At 35.1% G+C, this 19080-nt stretch overlaps 2 protein-coding genes across 4 annotated transcripts; one reads left to right on the top strand and one right to left on the bottom strand.

Annotated features, from left to right (window-relative positions):
- Nucleotides 1-769: 769 nt before the first annotated feature.
- Nucleotides 770-10085, bottom strand: LOC144551302 (uncharacterized). Of its 3 annotated transcripts, none has more exons than XM_078299219.1 (22): nt 9002-10085; nt 8624-8928; nt 7504-7590; nt 6890-6994; nt 6735-6800; nt 6485-6649; nt 6317-6388; nt 6071-6213; nt 5595-5730; nt 5393-5462; nt 4937-5064; nt 4791-4847; nt 4355-4516; nt 3799-3891; nt 3623-3708; nt 3460-3526; nt 3124-3190; nt 2912-3045; nt 2724-2815; nt 2552-2618; nt 1703-1863; nt 770-1018 (listed from the first exon to the last, which is right to left on the bottom strand). In XM_078299219.1, exons 1-22 carry the CDS (start codon nt 9978-9980, stop codon nt 946-948), a joined length of 3315 nt encoding a protein of 1104 aa, XP_078155345.1. In that variant the 5' UTR covers nt 9981-10085; the 3' UTR covers nt 770-945. The 3 variants fall into 3 exon arrangements, 2 of the variants coding, with proteins under 2 accessions (XP_078155345.1, XP_078155347.1); XM_078299221.1 differs by lacking the exon at nt 770-1018 and adding an exon at nt 1334-1550; XR_013510797.1 differs by lacking the exons at nt 770-1018; nt 3460-3526 and having other exon boundaries at nt 1705-1863.
- A 1752-nt stretch (nt 10086-11837) lies between these two features.
- Nucleotides 11838-15631, top strand: LOC144551303 (FLUCTUATING-LIGHT-ACCLIMATION protein 1, chloroplastic-like). Its single transcript, XM_078299222.1, has 6 exons — nt 11838-12607; nt 12941-13043; nt 13568-13623; nt 13886-14050; nt 14872-14985; nt 15357-15631. The coding sequence occupies exons 1-6, from the start codon at nt 11954-11956 to the stop codon at nt 15447-15449; spliced, it is 1185 nt and encodes a 394-aa protein (XP_078155348.1). The 5' UTR covers nt 11838-11953; the 3' UTR covers nt 15450-15631.
- Nucleotides 15632-19080: the final 3449 nt, after the last annotated feature.

Raw genomic sequence — 19080 nt, 5'->3', positions numbered from 1 at the left:
CATTCCCTGACTTGTAGCTCTGGGTGGTCAGATGGGTATTGGATCAGATTCGGTCCGATATTCGATCGGAGCCCTCCGATTCTCGTCAAGATTTGTGCAAACTTGATTGGAGCGATTCTTAAAGTTGCTGCACAAATTTTGATGCGGATCGGAGGGCTCTAACTGGAAATTGGACTGAATTTGGTCCCATGGACTGTCCCCGGTTCCCTCTGACTTGGCCCTTGCTCCTATACCAGCGCCTCTTTTCTAGTCCAATCCCCAAAATTTTGAGCGCATAAATACTACAAATTGTCAGAAATTAAAGTCATGGAGAAAGGGTAAGGAACTACTGGTGATCAGTACTCATAATAATTCATATTTTATCTAGATACCCTGAGATGTAAGGCTCATCAGTAGATTTAATTGATTAATCCCAACATTTTACCAGAGATTGTCCAAATTAGTATTAATATGCATAATATGTTTTACTTTATTTATCTACTGTCAACTAAAATTCAATCCAACTAATGCCTCCACGAAACCTCAAATTTGCTCAGTATGAACTTAACTAAAGCCTATGTCAAAACTAAAGGAACTTAATTAAATAACCAAAATTAATTTTATGTATTCAAATGAATTCATAAAATTGCATAGCAGTTTGAAATTGGTAATGTGCCAAATAATTCAAGAGAATCTGATAAATCAGCCTGATACACAAGCATCAGACCAAGGTGATCGCGAAGGGAGAGTGAAAAAAAAAATAGAAGGAATAATAACATATAAGGATAAGTAATCTGGAAGAGAAAAGATCTCAAGTTTATTATCATATAACGATTCTTGCAACATTACAGCCTTTTATATCAATTAGACATGTAAGATATAGCAAAAAATACCATCCACCAGTTCCTCTTGAATGAATAAGACAGACAAAACTCTTTCTATTTCTTGAGTACTGGCAGCCTCCATTTAGTAGCTATGTACAGCTGAAGCTAGGCCGTTGTTGTCAGAATGTTTGAACATTCTATGAGCTCTTGCACCACTAAGGGATTGAAAGCAGGAGGAGAAGAGCACAATTTAGAGAAAGAAAGAAGAGGGCATAATTGTCACTTCGTTTTGAATTATGATTGAATTTGACTACTAATTTTTAAGAGAATAGATAGTTAAACTTAGGATTTTAACTTGATTGGCATATAAGAAACATTTGTAAGAGTCAAGTGGCAAATAAGGAAAAAATTTAAGAGTAGAGGCACAAATAAAAAAATCTTCAGGGATATTGGAAAAATTAATCCGTTTACTTATTTAATGAATGCCTAGCAAGCAATGAGCTTAAAAATTCAATCAGAAACACCAGCTAGAAAATGCACAAAGTATAAATAAATAGATAGATAACGTGATTGAGACCAACTAAGTTTCTCGATTGAATATTGACTGTACATTTATATTATTTTCAGTTACTACGAGAACAAATTGTGTGCCTTATTTTTCACTTTCAGGCAATGATTGAAAAATAACATCAAGACTTTTGGATGTGAATTCTTGAAGAGGGCACATCTGGTTCTAAAAGGATCGAACTACCAAGAAAAGGAAAAAGAAATGAAGCAAAAATAGATAGATAACCAAACAGCAACCAAAAAGTTGCACCACAAACTGTATACTCGGTGCATGCCAATAAAATTTAATGTAAATTTGACCATAGTATGAGTCTCATCAAAAGAACAATTACCGTTTAATGATGGATTTAAAGGCAAGCTGGTGCTTGTTACTTAGAGATGACAAGGTCTCGCAAAGAGTAGATTGAGGCATTGTATCTTTTAATCTGTTTAAGAACTTAACCATTCGATTGCGTGTTTGTTCAGTTGCTAGACCCTGGCTGAAACTTAATATCTGCACAATAGACAAGTAGACACATGTATATAAAGACATACTATATACTACCTGATTGACCCAACCAATAATTCCCTGACCTGACCAAAGACCAACCATTTTAGGTCGACTTGCACTAAGAACTGACCAAAACTGACTTGGTGCAATTGCAATAATATCTATTGCAGATAATACAATTAAGGGAAAATTTCTGGTGTACCCATATAAACTTTTAAAGTAGCCATTTTCCCCATCAAAACAACATAATATCCAATATCCCCTTACAAACTTTAATTGAAGGTGCTTAGAAAGGCTTTTATCTATTCGACCAATTAAAGTTTTGTATGGAGATATTGGATATTATGTTATTTTGATGGGGAAATTGGCTATTTTAGAAGTTTATATGGGCAAATAAGGTATGTTTTTTTTTTGTCAATTTTAGTTCCAAGATTCATATATTATATTCCTTTCTGACTTTTATACAAAATTGGTAGTACACAGCAATTTTCCTAAATTCTGGTATAAATTTTAAAATTGGACATCTCCATTAAAACCTGGACCCCAGGAAATGACTGACCAAACCCAGAGGCAGTGCCCAAATGACTGACATTTTTATTGGTTAAAAGTAATTTTAATCTTTCAATAAGTAACAAAAAGTAGAAAAAATAGGGAATCATTAGCCTAACATAAAAATGAAGACTCAATATACCTCAATAAAAAGTGAAATTATCTTAATGAGATGCTTATCGTTTTCACCAAGAAGTTGTCTATCAGATCTGTGCAATGAATGGCAAGAACAACTAATATAACAGAACAGAAAAGGACAAAATTGAAACAAATAACTTGTTTTATTTTATGATGAGAATTTAATATTGCAATACCTCTCAACCATAGAACAAAGCTGCTCATGTACCTTCTCAGCCTCCTCAAGGTCATGACTTATTGGCAAGCAGTTCAACCAAGTAGCAATAGCCTGATAAACAACGGAAAAGTGTATGGAATTTGTGTCTTTGGTTACTCTTGAGTATCCTAAAGTAAAAGCCAATAATAAGAAATATAAATTTAGTACCTTTGCTCTTGCATGAAATCTATGGAATTGACATATCTTGCCCAAGGCTGAGACAGCATTATCATATGCCAAAGCATAATCCGGTGCAAGAGCATTTGGACTTAGTATGACATTATTTAACTTTGCTAAAGCCTCTGCATAGTAAACTCTAATCTTAAATAATCAGCCTTTTTAAAACAAAGAAGTTACAAGGAACTTTTTATAATTATCACCAGATATAAATGGTGTAAATTCTGAACCACCAAATTCAGCACAGATGCCAACACCATACACGCCACTCTGACAAAAAAAAAAATTAAAAATCAAAGAGAAAAGAAGTTGATTCTGTTCCAAAATTAATGATGAAATTTTGACAAATAATTATATATTAGAATTTTAATGGCAGTTATATAGAAATATTCAATATATAATGTCCTTCACAAGAATTGCATCTTCATTTAAGGTAGATGCTTCTATGTTCTTAACTTCTAAATCTCCTCGTGTATATGTGAAAACTATTTGAGGATTGAATAGAAATATGAAACCTACTATTTTTCAACACAACAAACCTGTCTGATGGTAGGATCATCATCGTTGCATGCGACTAACAAATAAGGCAAATATGCATCATAGTACCTGAATAATATAGATCCTAGATAGAACTTGTAGCAATTTTAAGACAGACAAAAAAAATAATAATCATAATAATTATTGTAAAAGTGGTAGTGGTACCTAACAGCTGCATAGCCGCATTCCTCAACTAGGTCAATGAAAACGTTCAGAGAAACCGTTCTTGTCTGAATTGAGTCCTCTGCTACCTATCATTTTCAATACAAGTAAATTGAGCATTTGCAAATTATTATTACTACTATTGCACAAGTACAAAAGGTGGTTCTGAGGGAACTTACCAACATAGGAGTTAAGTACATGGAGAGTTCATCAAAAAATGGAAGAAAATCTTTTTTGTAGGTCTTGATTAAAACAGTCAAACACTCACCAATCTGTAAATGCAAAGAAGGACATGCATACACAAGTCAAAAAAGCTGCAGAAAGCTTGCGTTTCAAGTGGCACAACACAGACAAGAAGATTATTTATTTATTTATTTTGCAAGTACACCTATGTATTTTTGTACCTAATGCCTAAAATTTTCTGTTAATTGCAAAACACGCCCTAGTGAATATATGATTAATGGCTAAGTCAAGCTAGCAATGACAATTGCCTATAGCTTAACTCTTATATTATATTTAGTTCATTTAAATAAGGTTATCCTAAATAGAGGTAAATTTGTCAAAAACTTACACATAATATGCATTTTTAAAACCACTATACTGAAAAAAGGTTAAGTTTACTAACAAGTAAAACAATTTTTAGATATTACCTTGGATGAATAAATACTTGATGTTGTTTGCAAAATAAACAGAACCAAAAAGGACAGAAGAAATGCATGAAAAGTGATTAGGTACAAGTGCAAGAATGACGTCCTCATGTTTGCTTTCGTCACCATGATAGTCCTCAGTTTTGATTTTTTCCCCTTTGCTCTTCCTGGCATCACTTGAAGTGATCAGGTACTTCATTTCTTCCACTATATTTCTGACCTGGTATTCTTTTAGATGTCTCGCTGACAGCTAGAACCACCAAAATGTGAAAAAACTTATCAAGCCCCAAGTAGGAAACGAAAAATCCCTGCTTACTATAACGTACATAGGCCTCATATGCAGGACAGAAAAAGTAAATTGAAAATTGAAATAAAAAATGTTTTGGGCAAATATATTGGACAAGGAAAATTCTCAAGGAAAAATATTAAGAGACAAAAAAAGGCCAAAAGCTTAGTACTCTTTCAATTATGGACAAGCCATGGGTATAATTTGCAAAATTCATTATAATAATACAAAGGAATACCTCAAGGCATTGATTCAGGGACTCCAAAATGATCGCGCAAGTTTCTTCGTCCCATTCCTGTAATATATTAAGCAAATATGAATCTTCACAGAATTTATTTATTCAACAAATAAGAAAGAGAAGCAAGATGCCCTGCTTGAAGTAACCTTATGGATGCTTTCTAGAAGTGTAGGAAGCATGAAACCAAACATTCGCTTAACAGACAACCCATCGTGGTTTTGATATATTCCCTCTTCTATTGCAATCTTGGCGGAGTTTAGAAGCTCAGGCATTGCTAAACATGGTTGAAGAAAGAGTTATAGTTAAAAAGGGATGTAGCAACAACTCTGAATAAATCATACAAGTTATTTTTGTTTTTATATTATACCCAGTATTTCGTAGTTGAAAGAAAGAATATGAAATCCCATATTCTTTCAGGAATTTTTTTCCATCTAATATACACCAATTGCATTTACAGTACATACAGACTTGGAACCTTGATTGTAGTTTGTTTTGTATTTAACGTAAAATGACATATTTTAATACATTTGTTACTCAAAACTATAAAAGATAAAAGGAAAATACCAGAGAAGGCAGAAAAAGAAATACACAGAGGGACCAACCTCTAGCAGAAACCTTTCTAACTTCGACATGGTGCTTGAACTTGATGAGGGGTGCCAATACAAGTGCCACCTGAATTTACATAAGCATTCCGACTTAATATATGTAAAAAGGGTTAAGTGAGAAGTCAATGTTAACTCTCTCAAGCTCACAAAAAAATAAAAATAAAAATAAAAGAAAATGAGCATGAAATCAACAAGCGACCTTTTCTGTCCAGGGGAAGAAATGCTCCTTGAGAACTTCGACATAACCGAACAGAACATTGCAAGCAAGTGCTTTCTCCTCCAAGATGCTAAGTCTGAGTCTCATCCTCTTACCTTTAAATCTGGCTGTTTCAGTCCTGCATTTATTTTATCCGTAAGAAAAATTATATTTTTTACATAGCTCATATTTGCCTTTATTATTCTTTTACTTGTTTATATTTTATAAATTTATTTAAATTTCTCCCAGGTTCTCAAATATATTGCATGTGAACCTCCATATCCTGCCCAAAATCCGAAAAAAATACAAAAATTAAAAATAAATAAACTTTGGAATAAGAGGTAATTCCCTTTTCAAGTTTCAGCTATTCATCCGGAACTTCAGCCATGAAAATACAATTAAACAGTAAAGTTGAATAAAACTAGGTAAAATCATAACATTTTGAGGAACAAAACAACCAGATTCAATTTAAAGCATACCCCACATCGTCAAAATGTTGTACATCAGCCGAAGCAATTCCGAAATCGGGCTTTAACAGAACAGACTTGAGTAAAGGTTTCATGACACTATCCATGTAAGCTAGGAAACCATGCTCAAGATATTCACACATTGTTGCTGTTGCCTGCATAATATATCATATAAAAATCAGAAAACTCATGCTACTTTTTCCCCTTCCTTTCTCCTTGAATTTTTTTAAAGAATGTGGCCATGCTATAACTGCTTACCCGCAGAACATAGTTTGTTACTGGGTCATATGGATTCAGTGAACTTTGCAGTGATATCAGTACCCCCATGACCTGCCAAATTAATTTCATGCATAAGAAATAATATGTCACATCAATTCTGCAAAAGAATAATTTACTTTAAAATCAAAAGGTTGGATAGCTCGTTACCACTTTAACATGCTTGCTAAATTTATCCTTTCCAGCGGACAAACCGACCACAATGACACAATCTGCTGATTTGGCAAGAAGCATTCTATGTTTCTTGTTGGTTGCATTCGTCAAAATATGCATTAGATGCCGCATGACTGCATCATAATACTTGTCAAACTGGTCCTGGTCAAAGATATAGCATGAAACATTAGAAAAAGATACCAATTAACATTTCACAACACAGAAAATGTGTAACCTAAAAACATACCGAAGCTGCTTCTGCAACAGTAGTCAGAGCAGATACAGCTTCCTCTTGCACCATTTGCATCCCTTTCTGTGTAGAGAAAGCATAAAATTTTTTTGGTAAGCTGCAAGTATTAACCAAAAACCAAAAGAAGTTGCACATTGATGCAAAATAGTTACCTCTAACAGCAGGACTAATTTTTCGACAATTATATGCAGGCATGGTTTGAGGATATCATCACTGCATATCTCAATGAAATTCATGAGTGCCATTGCCGCAGATGCCTGAAAGTTCCAATAGCTATACTAATTTGAACAAGTACCATCCAGTGTTGAAATTATGATTCGAATTCGACTAGGAGTGATAGTCAGTTATTTTGTCTATCAAATCGGGTCAGATCCTGTCAAGCCCATCAGTGGTCAAGAAAATTACTGACCTAGACACTATCCATCAATCTATTAGGTAGGTCAGGTTTGAGGAGATATACTGACAAGGTATCAGATCACTTATCACGTCGGGTAGACCCACGGTCAGCATTTGTCAGATCAGATATTTTGATTCCCATTTGAATATATTTCGCTTATCTTTCTAATGAGACATTTGGATATTGGAGGTTTATTTCTAAAGAGGGCAATTGGAAGTACAATATATAATGTTGACGAATACATGCTAAACAGGTTAGTCTTAACTAAGATATTTTTGCAGGAAAGGACCGACTTGTCGGGTTAGGTTGGCATACTTAAATCGAACCAGGCATATACAGCAAAGTAAAGATGAAAAGCAAGGTACTTGCTTGTAAACAAGGGTTCTCAAACTCATCCATGGCTGCACAAAGAGCACTCAAAACTATGCCAGGGAATAGGCTTTCTGAATCTATCTCCTACAGTAAAAAATAACCATAAGATCAGCACATGCTTAGGAAGAAATGTTACAAGAGTAAAGCTAACGTGTGACATGCTCACCAAGAAAGTTTGGTGAGCATAACTCCAAAAGTATATCGGATCGACGTCAAATACCAAATCCAAACCGTTGAAATCCATGTACTTCATGAGTGATGCATATATATGCAAAATTTTGAAAGTTTCGAGTTTATTTGCTACATGGTCAAGTGGTCAAAGAAATGAACATTTTATTATAAGTTATTTTATATATTCAGTTTTTATTATTTCTTTGACCACTTGACCGTGTAGCAAATAAACTCGAAACTTTCAAAATTTTGCATGTATATGTATCACTCATGAAGTACATGGATTTCAACGGTTTGGATTTGACATTTGACGTCGATCCGATATACTTTTGGAGTTATGCTCACCAAACTTTCTTGGTGAGCATGTCACACGCTAGCTTTACTCATGTTACAAAGCCCATGAATTAAAAATTTTGTACTTGTGTAAGAAAACAACCTGAAATGGTTAGATAGACTAATAAAATTAATTTCCCTATTAAGCTTCAATTAAGCATCAATTGTGGATAAAGCCACATCAGCTAATTTGGACTTAATCTGCACCAAGGCTTAAATTGGCCCAATTTGGCCTCTTTATCCTCAATTTTTCAGCCTGATTAAAACCAACCAAAGCCGAACAAGATAAAGGAAAGGCAACAAGGAGATCAATCCAAGAAACAGTAGACATGTAAATTTGACTAGTTTGAGACCTTGATACACTTTTGCATAGAATATCTCAAAATTTGGAATGCACAATCCTCCAAATTAACCCTCAGTTTTGTGATCACACCTCTATTTACCCTGAATTGAGAGTAGACACCAATAAAACCAAGAAAATCAAGAAAACATTTAGATGAAAAAAAAAATCATCAACGAGTTAGCTGGCATATGCACAATCCTCCAATATATACCAGTACGAAACCTAGCCACATGGAACCACAACTTGGTCATATAGGATTTATAGACTCACCTTAGAACAATCTTGTGAAATCCGGGCAAGTGAAATAAAAGCCACATGCTGCTTCTTCCAATCAGGATCACTAAAAAAACTTGGCAGCAAGTATTCGGCAGCCTTGAGAAGCTTGTCTCCACCTAGTGCGAACACAAGCCGGTCTAAACACTCCAGTGCAAATGTGTAACTACCTGACTGATTCAGTTCTTTGCCTTGTGACTGTGCATTAAGCCATGCCATGTCACCCACATCAAAAAGCATTTCCAATATTGCGGAAATTATGGGCACATGTAGCAGGACACAACACCGTGCGGCCTTTGACCCTGAGCATATAATATTCTATTAGAAATGGTTTATTCATTGTAATTGAAAAATAAAATAAAATGCCGTGAGTACCTGAAACCGGCTTTCTGGCCTCTGCAAGAGTAATCACAAATTCCAGTGCCAGGTGTCTGGTCCCTTCTTTTAACTTGTCACTCTTAAATAAATTTAGAACAGACAGAACTAAGGCTGTATTTTTTACAATATCACGGATGAATTTCGGCTCAGCCCCGGCAAAATCAATCAGCAGCTTCAGCACCTTTGGCACGATAGTTAATTCCTCATCACGAACCGCGTTGTGTATAACACTATAAAAGAAACGTAGCAGACTTCGAAGCTTGTTGCGGTCCTTAGAAGGAGGTAGAGACTGTACTAAACTACAGTATGCTGATAGAGCTGCGACACGCACATCTGACGAGGTCGGATGGGCTATACAGAATGAAAGAATGGATCTTAGAATAGGTATCTTCGGCAAAAGTATATTGGCTAATGGCTTTGCTATCTGCGAAAAGATACCAAGATTGGCTTCTAACAAGATTGGTGATTGGTTTTCACTTGTAGCCATTGAAACAAGAACGAAACGAAGGAGCTCTGGATATTGGGGGTAAAGAGGTACTAAATTGGAGGCAAGTTGCGCGATTGTGTCGCTTTTAGCATTGGCGACACATCTGAATTCCTCTTCTTGGAGAGATAAGAGGAGGATTATTCTGAGGTAGAATTGGCAGAATGGGGAGAGGCGAGGCCAGAGGTAGAAGTCGGAGATTGGAGTGAAGAATTGTCGGAGAAGGATAGCAGCGGTGAAGCGCATGTCGCGGAGTGGAGAGCAGAGGAGAAGCGAGGTCTTGAGGCAGAGCAACTGGGGGTAATTCTTGGAGAAGGATAGTAACAAGTGTTCGGAGGAGAGCCGTTTGGCGTTGGAGTTTGATAGAAGATTCAACACGAGTTGCGTGAATGGTTGTTCATGGAGGCCGAATAACTTGTCGGTCAATTGTTCACTCATGATCGGACGGACACGGAGGCGGAGTAATTCGTCGTCGGTCAATTGCTGACCCATGATCGGAGAACGGACGGAGGGGGTGCAGTGCAGTACAGAGCTTGGAGGTGAAAGGTGAAGAGGAGAAATGGAGAAAGGAGTGGGGAGAGTGAATTTATTCCGTTGCGACTTGCTAGTACAAGAAACTTCTTGGAATCCGATTTTATTTATTTATAGGAAAATAAATTAATTAATATCGAAATAGGAGTATGATTTTCAGAAATTTCGAAATATAGAAAGAATGCGATAGTTTATCACGTCCGTTGTAAATTATCACGTTTAGAATGATCCGTAACTCTCTGCACTTGCACTTGCACTTGCACTTGCACTTAGTAATTAGCTAAAAAAGTAAAAAAAGATTGTTAATCACATTCAACAAACTTTTTTTTTTTTGAGAGAACAAATGTATTGTTTTCATTTCCTTCAATTTGAATTACATGCATAGTAGCTGGACGTGATAAACCATTATGTTTTTTCTATATTTCGAGATTTCACGACATCCTATCTCTTTATTTATTTACTTTCTATTAATAAAAAAATCGATATTTGAATTAGTAGTGGGCCCAGGGTTGGACTAGGCAGGATTAGACCAGGTCTACGAGAGAACTAGAGTCCACGACTGATATGATTTAAATCTGCTATGAAGGAGCACCCTTCTATTTAGTGGCGGATGGAAGTTCAAAGAATGGGGGTCGACTGAACCCCATTTATTTTCAAAAGTTTTGTACTTCGACACGATTTCCTATATAATTTAGAGTAAAATACTATAGATATGATAAAATTGACTCCTATTCGTAGCATGAAAATTTTATATGACTGATCTCATTCATGTTTGACCCCCATAGTTTATAAGTCTAGCTCTGCCCCTGCTCCTATTCTTTCATCCGAACCGTTCAAAATCGATCACACGGCTTCAATTACATATTATTCGTTTTAATAGATTATATTGATATAAAAGAAGGGTGATCGATTTTAAATGGTTCGCATGGAAAAATAGAAGGGTGAAAAGAAGTAGAAGATTTGAATCCGTTCAAATAGATGCCAGCAACTCTAAAAAATTCGGTTCCTAAGGTAACCAACTCTTTGTGTCCTTAAGAAAATGTCTAAATGAACTAAAACAAAGAATCGATGCCTTCTATTTGATTGAATTATGAATGCAATCTATGGAATATTATATATATTTTACAATAATTTAAAAAAAAAAAATTATGTAATACATATTATTTTTTGAGAGAAGTATATATGTAACACATTAGTTATTTATCAGTTCGGCCTCTCAAATTGTTTGATGTCCAGTATGTATAATTTGCATTATAGAAAATTTTAGAAAAATCACGAACAAAATTAAAAAAAATCGAAGAAAATTTCAAAAGAAATAATTATTATCAAAATATAATATAGAGATAAATTACAAACGAATTTTATTTTATTTTTTAAGTTGGCATCCTACTCCTACTACAATGTTGCTAAACATATTTTTTAAGTTGGGGACACCCTTTGCTTTGATTTAAATATGTTTAGCAACAGTGCCCTTTGCTTTGATTTGGGGGTGACCGTTGAGAATCCACGAAAGAGCGGCGGGAGAAAAAGAGGTACAGGTGAATGGGCTGTTATATGGGCTAAATGGGCCAACATTCAGTCACTAAAGCATTTTAAATAAAAGTGGATATTCCTCAAGTAAGAAGTTAGCATTAATCTCTTGAAAATAATCGCATCATAACTAGTAGTAATTGCGCAACATACATTGGCGTGGCCGTGGCGGTCCACTGTCACTAGAATCCACTGTTCATCGGAACTTATTCGATTGATTGCTACACAAAATATGATAATTATGTTTGCCACAAAGTATTCACATTCTGTGGCCACGTATCCCCTCTGAAAGCTCTGTGAGCCTGAGGCGCAAATCAAATCTCCTCTCCTTCGTCGGAAAACAGCTCGGTAAAATATCCGAGGCAAGGATACTCTCTCTCCAACTTTCACCTTCAATTTCTCTAATGGCGATCGCTTCTTTGCCAGAAACTGCCTCCTCCCTTCTAGAACCTCCCAAGCTCCGACCTTCCCCATTAAAGTTCTATCCCCTTTTCCGCTCCTCTCTTCGTCCCCATGTCCCTTTCGGAAACCACCAACAAATCCGATTTACCCCTCATTCGTCCCTCCACATGAATCTCCGTACACAAGCAACCCAACGGATTACGTCTCAACCCACTGAGGTCGACCCATTGAACCCGTTAGAGAAGCTTCAAAATGTAATCCTGAAAATCATAAACTCGCTCAAAAAACCCGCCATAGCCGCTATTCTTCTCAGTGTAATCGTACTAGGAGATCCGTACAGTGCGCTTGCTGCCACTGGTGGGAGAATCGGTGGGTCCTCTTTCTCTTCTCGTTCCTCGAGGGGTTCTTCATCGCACTCTTCATGGAGTTACTCTGCACCAGCGCCGTCATCCAGTTCTTATTATTCGGCGCCGTTCTATTCTTCTCCATTTGTTCCCATGGGGCCAGTTGTAGGTTTCGGGTTCGGAGCCGGGTCAAATTTCCTTCTTATCATGATGGGTTTCATGGCCTTTTTATTTTTGACCGGGTTTCTTTCCGATTCTTCTGGGGGCAGCGTTCTTACTGAAACACAAAAGACTAGTGTTATAAAGCTTCAGGTTTGATCAACTCTTTCTTTCATATATTCTGGAAAGAAAAACAAAGAAGCAAAACCACTACCACCTCACTGGTACCTAGGAATAGGTATGAGTATCAACTCCCTACTACTGGGCACATAAGCCCTACTGGTACCAATTCTCAAATTGGTACCAATTACCTACAAGGCTGGTATCTACCCCTTACTAGTCTTTCCCATTTTATTATAAGTTTGACAAAACAGTAACACACACATGCATAAAACAACCATTTTTAGTCTTTCATATCTTATAATTCCATCTATTCAATTTGTATCATGTTTAATTGAAGAAAAAGTGTTGTTCTCTGTGCTCTAGGTTGGGATGTTGGGTATGGCAAGATCATTTCAAAGGGATCTTGATCAGTTAGCAGAGAAGGCCGATACTTCTACCCCGGCTGGATTAAGCTTTGTTCTTACTGGTACGTAATAAACCCATCTATGTCACTAGACTTCTCAATTCTTTCAAACCTGAATTGGATGTGGTGTGTTGTTAGACCTCTGACCCAAGTGGGTTTAGAACTTTTGATCCAGTGCAGTATACTACCGTGTTAATTGAAATTTGCATCGTCCGTTTTAACCTGTCACGATTCTCAAAGCAGACCCCCCTGTAACCCATATAGGCACCAAAATGATTTTGGCTCTTCTGGAAGTTATTCTACACTGTAGGGTTCCGCAGGGGATACTCACCCGACCCAAGTTGGGACCTTGTGGGGTTGTTACGGCCCTACTTCTTGCATTTACTTCACTTTTAGTAATTGAAACCTAGACTAGATGAGATTGCTTCGTTTGAATTTGCTAAATCATGATTCTAATCCTTGCCTTTGATTTGATGGCATTAAAAGGGTAGGAGTACTGATTGCCTTAACTTCCACCCTTAGCAAATACATTCTGGGTTTGTTTTTGTTATTCTGGGGTTAAATATAATTTTATATATTTGTTGTAGAGACAACATTGGCTTTGCTTCGGCATCCTGATTGCTGCATCTCTGCTTACTCGTCAGTACGTTTTTCCCATCATTATTCTTTCTTTTCTTTTAATTTAGTACTTGCAAACTTTTGAAGATTTATTTCATTATTCATAATAATAAAATGGTACCAATTTTTGCTACTGTATTGGTTATTTGTTTGAATCACACACACCACATTTTGGGGTCATGAACACTTTCTCGCTTAGAAGTTCAAAGTTAAATCTACAGAAACACACGTATTTACTTGTTATTTTCACCACTCATGGCATGGTAAAACTGACAAGGTTCTTGCAGGTGGATATAAAAAGAAGCATCGAAGGTGGAGAGAAGCGATTCAACCAACTCTCAATTGAGGAAAGAGGCAAATTTGATGAAGAGACACTTGTTAATGTGAATAATATCAAGAGGCATAAATTATCGAGCCAAAGGTCAAGTAGCTTCAGTAACGAGTACATTGTGGTATGTATATTGTGCAAAATAATTACCTATATCAAGGTATCTTCATTTTTCCCATTTTGGTAGAGGTAGGTTAAAGGCACCTGTTTTCATGTTCCTCTATTACACCATATATTGTGTTTAGTTCTTAAATCAATGCAAAGTCCTACCTACACAACTAGAGTAGAATTTTTTATATTCCATTTTTGTTCTGAGTTTGGCATGGTCTCTTCTTTGATGAAGAAGCTTTTTTTCCAGCTTTTGGGCATGGAATAATAAAGAGTAAATTGGTACAGACTGCAATTTTTATGACTGAAACACAAAGGGTAGAATTTAGGAATCAAAATGGGGAGTTATGCGATACTCAGTGACCAAGTATGTAATTACACACCCTCTTTTCTGATGGCAATTTTTCAATTGGACCTCCACATTATTCTTTGGAGGTTAATGCAAATGCAGATGCCCCCCCCCCCGTATTTTGGGTAAAATTTTGAGGTTACTTAACTTTGCTTAGAATCTATAATCCAAATTTGGTAATTCATGTTGATTTATCCCATTACATCACTACGTTACCTTTTCCATCAAATACACAGAAGGAATTTGATGTGGAGGATAACATGGACTGTGATTTTTGGTCATTCTGTTGTTCCATCATTGTATTGAACAATTTGCTATGAAGCACAAATATGGATACAATTCAAGTTATAGTGGGTCTGGAGGGATAAATCAAAGTTAAGTGAATAAATGTGGATTTTGGCAAATTATGGTGACTACCAAAAACAATTTTGTACCCAGATCTTTTGTCATATTGCAAGTCAAATTCTCATCAACTTGATATCTGACAGATTACAATTTTGGTCGCTGCTGAGGGAGTTCATAAGCTACCTGTGATCAACTCGAGTTCTGATTTGAAGGTTGCTTTACAGAAGCTTGGTTCCATCCCTTCAAGTAAAATTATGGTACAATAACATGTTTCTTTCATTTTCTTTTACAAAAATTACCCCCCAATGTGGTCTCTTATGCAAATGCTTAATTGGTTGTTTTCAAATAACATAGAATTGTTCAATTGATGTATTGAAAAAGATGGTATCTTGTCAATTTATTAACATTTTTAAGGCCTGTAAAGCATGTAATGAGTTAGAAGGAATATTGATGATATCTTGCAGTGTTGTACAATATCAGGTAGCTTGCAAAGGAGACCTAAAAAGTATCACATACTGGTCTATTAGTATCAAGAGAAACTGTTGTCAGTGACTGTGCTTTCATACAGTGCTTGTATGTGATACATATTGTTAGTATAAATTAGTTCGTGATGACTTTGTTTTGGCAGGCTGTTGAGGTGCTATGGACCCCGCAGAACGAGAGTGATACACTATCAGAGAGAGAATTACTTGAAGACTATCCACTTTTGCGGCCACTATAGAAACAATTGTTGTCAGTAACCAGCAATTAATGTTTGTAAATATTCATGTGCATAAAGAAAATTCATGTTTGGTTTGAATGAATGCATTACACAAGTTCGCAAGAGCTGTGTTGAAACATTTTTTTTTTTTTGAAAGAGAAACAGAGAAACAAAAAAAATATTATGCAGTTTTTACAATGGCATGTTTGCTGAGATCTCCAAAATTTTATGATATTACGGACCAGTTTTATCACGATCAAATGTGAAGGTATAGTAAACAAGAGTTCTGAGACTTGTTTTTGCTCTCAATTTTCATTAGATTTGCAGTTAATCGTACTTTCACATTCAATTCAACTTGTCATGGAACGATAAATATCATGTAAAATTTGGCTCCTGCTTTATAATTTCTCGGTTACTGATACCAGCACAAGTCTGCGCCTTGAAATAGAAACCCAGGTGGTGCTTCCCTCTTTCATCCCTTTCCTCTTCCCTTGCGTTTTAGTGTTCTCCCTAAGCAAAGGCTGGTTGACTAGCTGTATTGACAGTTTACTAAATTGGGTGCAGTTAAAACAGTTCTATCCGGATTCTGGTGGCATTTAGAAATATTTTCTGAAAGCCCTCGTCTCTAACGTATATAGTGTAGAACCGGAGATTTAGGGCAACGCGAGTTGTATCTCTAGAATTCAGATTCAGTGCAATACATTAATATCAGACTGACTACAACGAGATTTCATCTGAGTCGTCAGTTTTAATCTGACACAAACTTAACAGACAGCTCTATATCTAAATAGACTATTCTATATCTATCTAAATAGAACTTTTGATCCAGCGAAAGTATTGTACTCAGTTTTGATACCAGAGCGAATACAGACTATCTCTACGGGAGATATAAAGTTCAATTTTCGTGACAAAAAAAAATATATATATATATATAAAATATGCTTTTTCTCTGTACCGGATCTTTAATAGAAAAAAAAAAATTCGGGACCTTTCCAGAAAATTAATCATGATTCTCTGTTCTTTTTCTCCACTAAAGGAACTGACACGACAACTGTAAGGGATAATAAAAAACAGGAGAGGGGAAAGAAGAAAAAAGAAAATAAACAAACAGTTAAAAACCGTTACATGAATACATGATCATAGACATAGATTGAAGCTCCAGTCGCATGAATCGAAGAAAAACATAGATTAACAAAAGCTAAAATAATTCGATTCATCACTATATTAATTACTTTCTAGTGCATGCATAAAAGCACTAGAAACAAGGATAGGCGCTGAAAGTCATGGCGTAAAAGAAGAAGATCACAATGATGAGAGCCCATAGTAGCTTCGCGGTGAAAACTAGAAACAACAACCTGACAAGCAACACCAAGACAAGCGCCTCAGCGATGACACCGATTGCACTCTCTAACGCCATCTTTTGGGAAAGCAGAGGTAAATTAAAGCAGTCTTCTTTCAAAAGGAGAAAGAGTTGGTGGCTGTGAGAAGAAAAGAGATCACTGATAGAATAAACCAGAAGACGGTGGGAGTAAAAGGGACACAACCTTTTAAGTCAATTGTGGAGAATTTTTTATTTATAGAAATCATAATAAAATAATACATATTATTATAATGATTGTTTTGGGATTTGGATTATGTAGAATTTTTTTTTTTTTTTATCCCTTAGAAACAGATTGAAATATTTTTCTGTCCCACTATAGATCATATTTCACTTTCTGTCTGCACCGTAAAAAAATCGAATGCGTATCCTCTGCATTAACTCAAAAAGGAATCTTTTGAGTTAATGAATTTCAACCGTCTGATTTTAAATGGAGTCAATTTGGATTTTTTTACGGAGTCAATTTTGAGATTAGATGGTCAGGATTCATTAACTCAAAAGATTCCCTTTTGAGTTAATTCAGAGGATACGAATTCAAATAATTCAGCATCTCAAAGAGAAGAGAAGAAGAGAGTGTTGGTATACTTTGAAGCCGTGACATGCTATGTTTCAGTTTAAGTATGTCCGGAACACATATCGTCTCAATATGTCGAAATTTTTATATGTGATATCGGAGAATACAATACATTAAATGACATGACACAAGCTGTGTTCTAGTGTCGTGTTGTTTTTCTTCTTCTTTTTTAGATTTTAGTAATTTGTTAAAAACTGTTTACTAATGTTCAAAAAATATGAATAAATATCCAAAAAATCAGAACTAAGTTAAATTATATTTTATGTAAGTTTCATTTTTTTTTTAAAAAAATATATATTTGTGTTTTGGTATAATTTGAGAAAATATTTGTTAGTAAAAAATTGAAAAAAAATCTAAAAGCTAGAAAAATTAGACATGACGTGATGTGATGTGACATGTTGAACTCGTGTCTAAACGTATCGTGTTTAAGTCTATTAATTTCAAAAATTAGAACACAATATGACTAAAGATATAACATGAGCACTTATTGACACGACATATCTAACAAGATGTGTCGATCGCGTCCTTAGCTGTATGTACCGGTACATACGTTCAATATATGGCATTTGGAATACACTAGGTATTGGGCTATGCACAGAGAGAGGGAATTTTTTCAAAAACCATAATTAATAAAACGTTTTTTAGGAACCAATATGATTGATTTTTTTTTTTTCAAAAACCATAAAGACCGTGGGGTTCCACGGTCTCAAATTGTTTTTTATTTTTTTTTTATAAAACAGAATTTTTTTTAATTTTTTAATTTTTTGTATTAAAATATTAGAAATGTTGAATATATTTCTTTGAAAATAGATGAAATACAATATAATTTGATATTTTAGAAATACTGCAATAAATAACCCGGATCAATATTTTTCAGGTCGGGTTTTTCGCGGCTGTAAGAAAAATTAATATATTTCTTTATGTGTTATTAGAAAAAAATAAAAATGCTTAGATTCTGAGTTATTGATCCCGGTTCAAAAGTCACTTCTAGGTAATCCAGAAAATATTGTGATCTTTCTAGTAAATTTAATTTATGAAAAGTTGTATCTATTTTTGAAAAAAACAATAACTTTTAAGTTATTTAATAATTGTTATTCAAAAAGAATTCTCAAAATAGATATAACTTTTTATAAATTAAATGTCCTAGAAAGATCACAATATTTTCTGGATTACCTAGAAGTGACTTTTGAACCCGGATCAATAACTCAGAATCTAAGCATTTTTATTTTTTTCTAATAACACATAAAGAAATATATTAATTTTTCTTACAGCCGCGAAAAACCCGACCTGAAAAATATTGATCCGGGTTATTTATTGCAGTATTTCTAAAATATCAAATTATATTGTATTTCATCTATTTTCAAAGAAATATATTCAACATTTCTAATATTTTAATACAAAAAATTAAAAAAAATTTCGTTTTATAAAAAAAAAAAAAATTGAGACCGTGGAACCCTACGGTCTGAAAAAAAAAAAAAAAAAAAAATTTGAGACCGTGGGAACCCCACGGTCCTTATGGTTTTTGAAAAAAAATCATATTAGTTCCTAAAAAACGTTTTATTAATTATGGTTTATGAAAAAAATTCCAGAGAGAGAGGGGACTGGCCGACTGAGGGTTGGATTTAAATTTCCTTTAAAGCTAGATCCTCTGCGACTCAAGTAACGTAGACAGTTACTAAGTGTTCGGCATATGTAGTGGG

The sequence above is a fragment of the Carex rostrata genome, chromosome 3 (assembly GCF_964058835.1).
Source record: "Carex rostrata chromosome 3, lpCarRost1.2, whole genome shotgun sequence".
Taxonomy (NCBI): domain Eukaryota; kingdom Viridiplantae; phylum Streptophyta; class Magnoliopsida; order Poales; family Cyperaceae; genus Carex; species Carex rostrata.
Note: the sequence above shows the minus strand (reverse complement) of the source record. Positions and strands in the feature narration are given on the sequence as shown.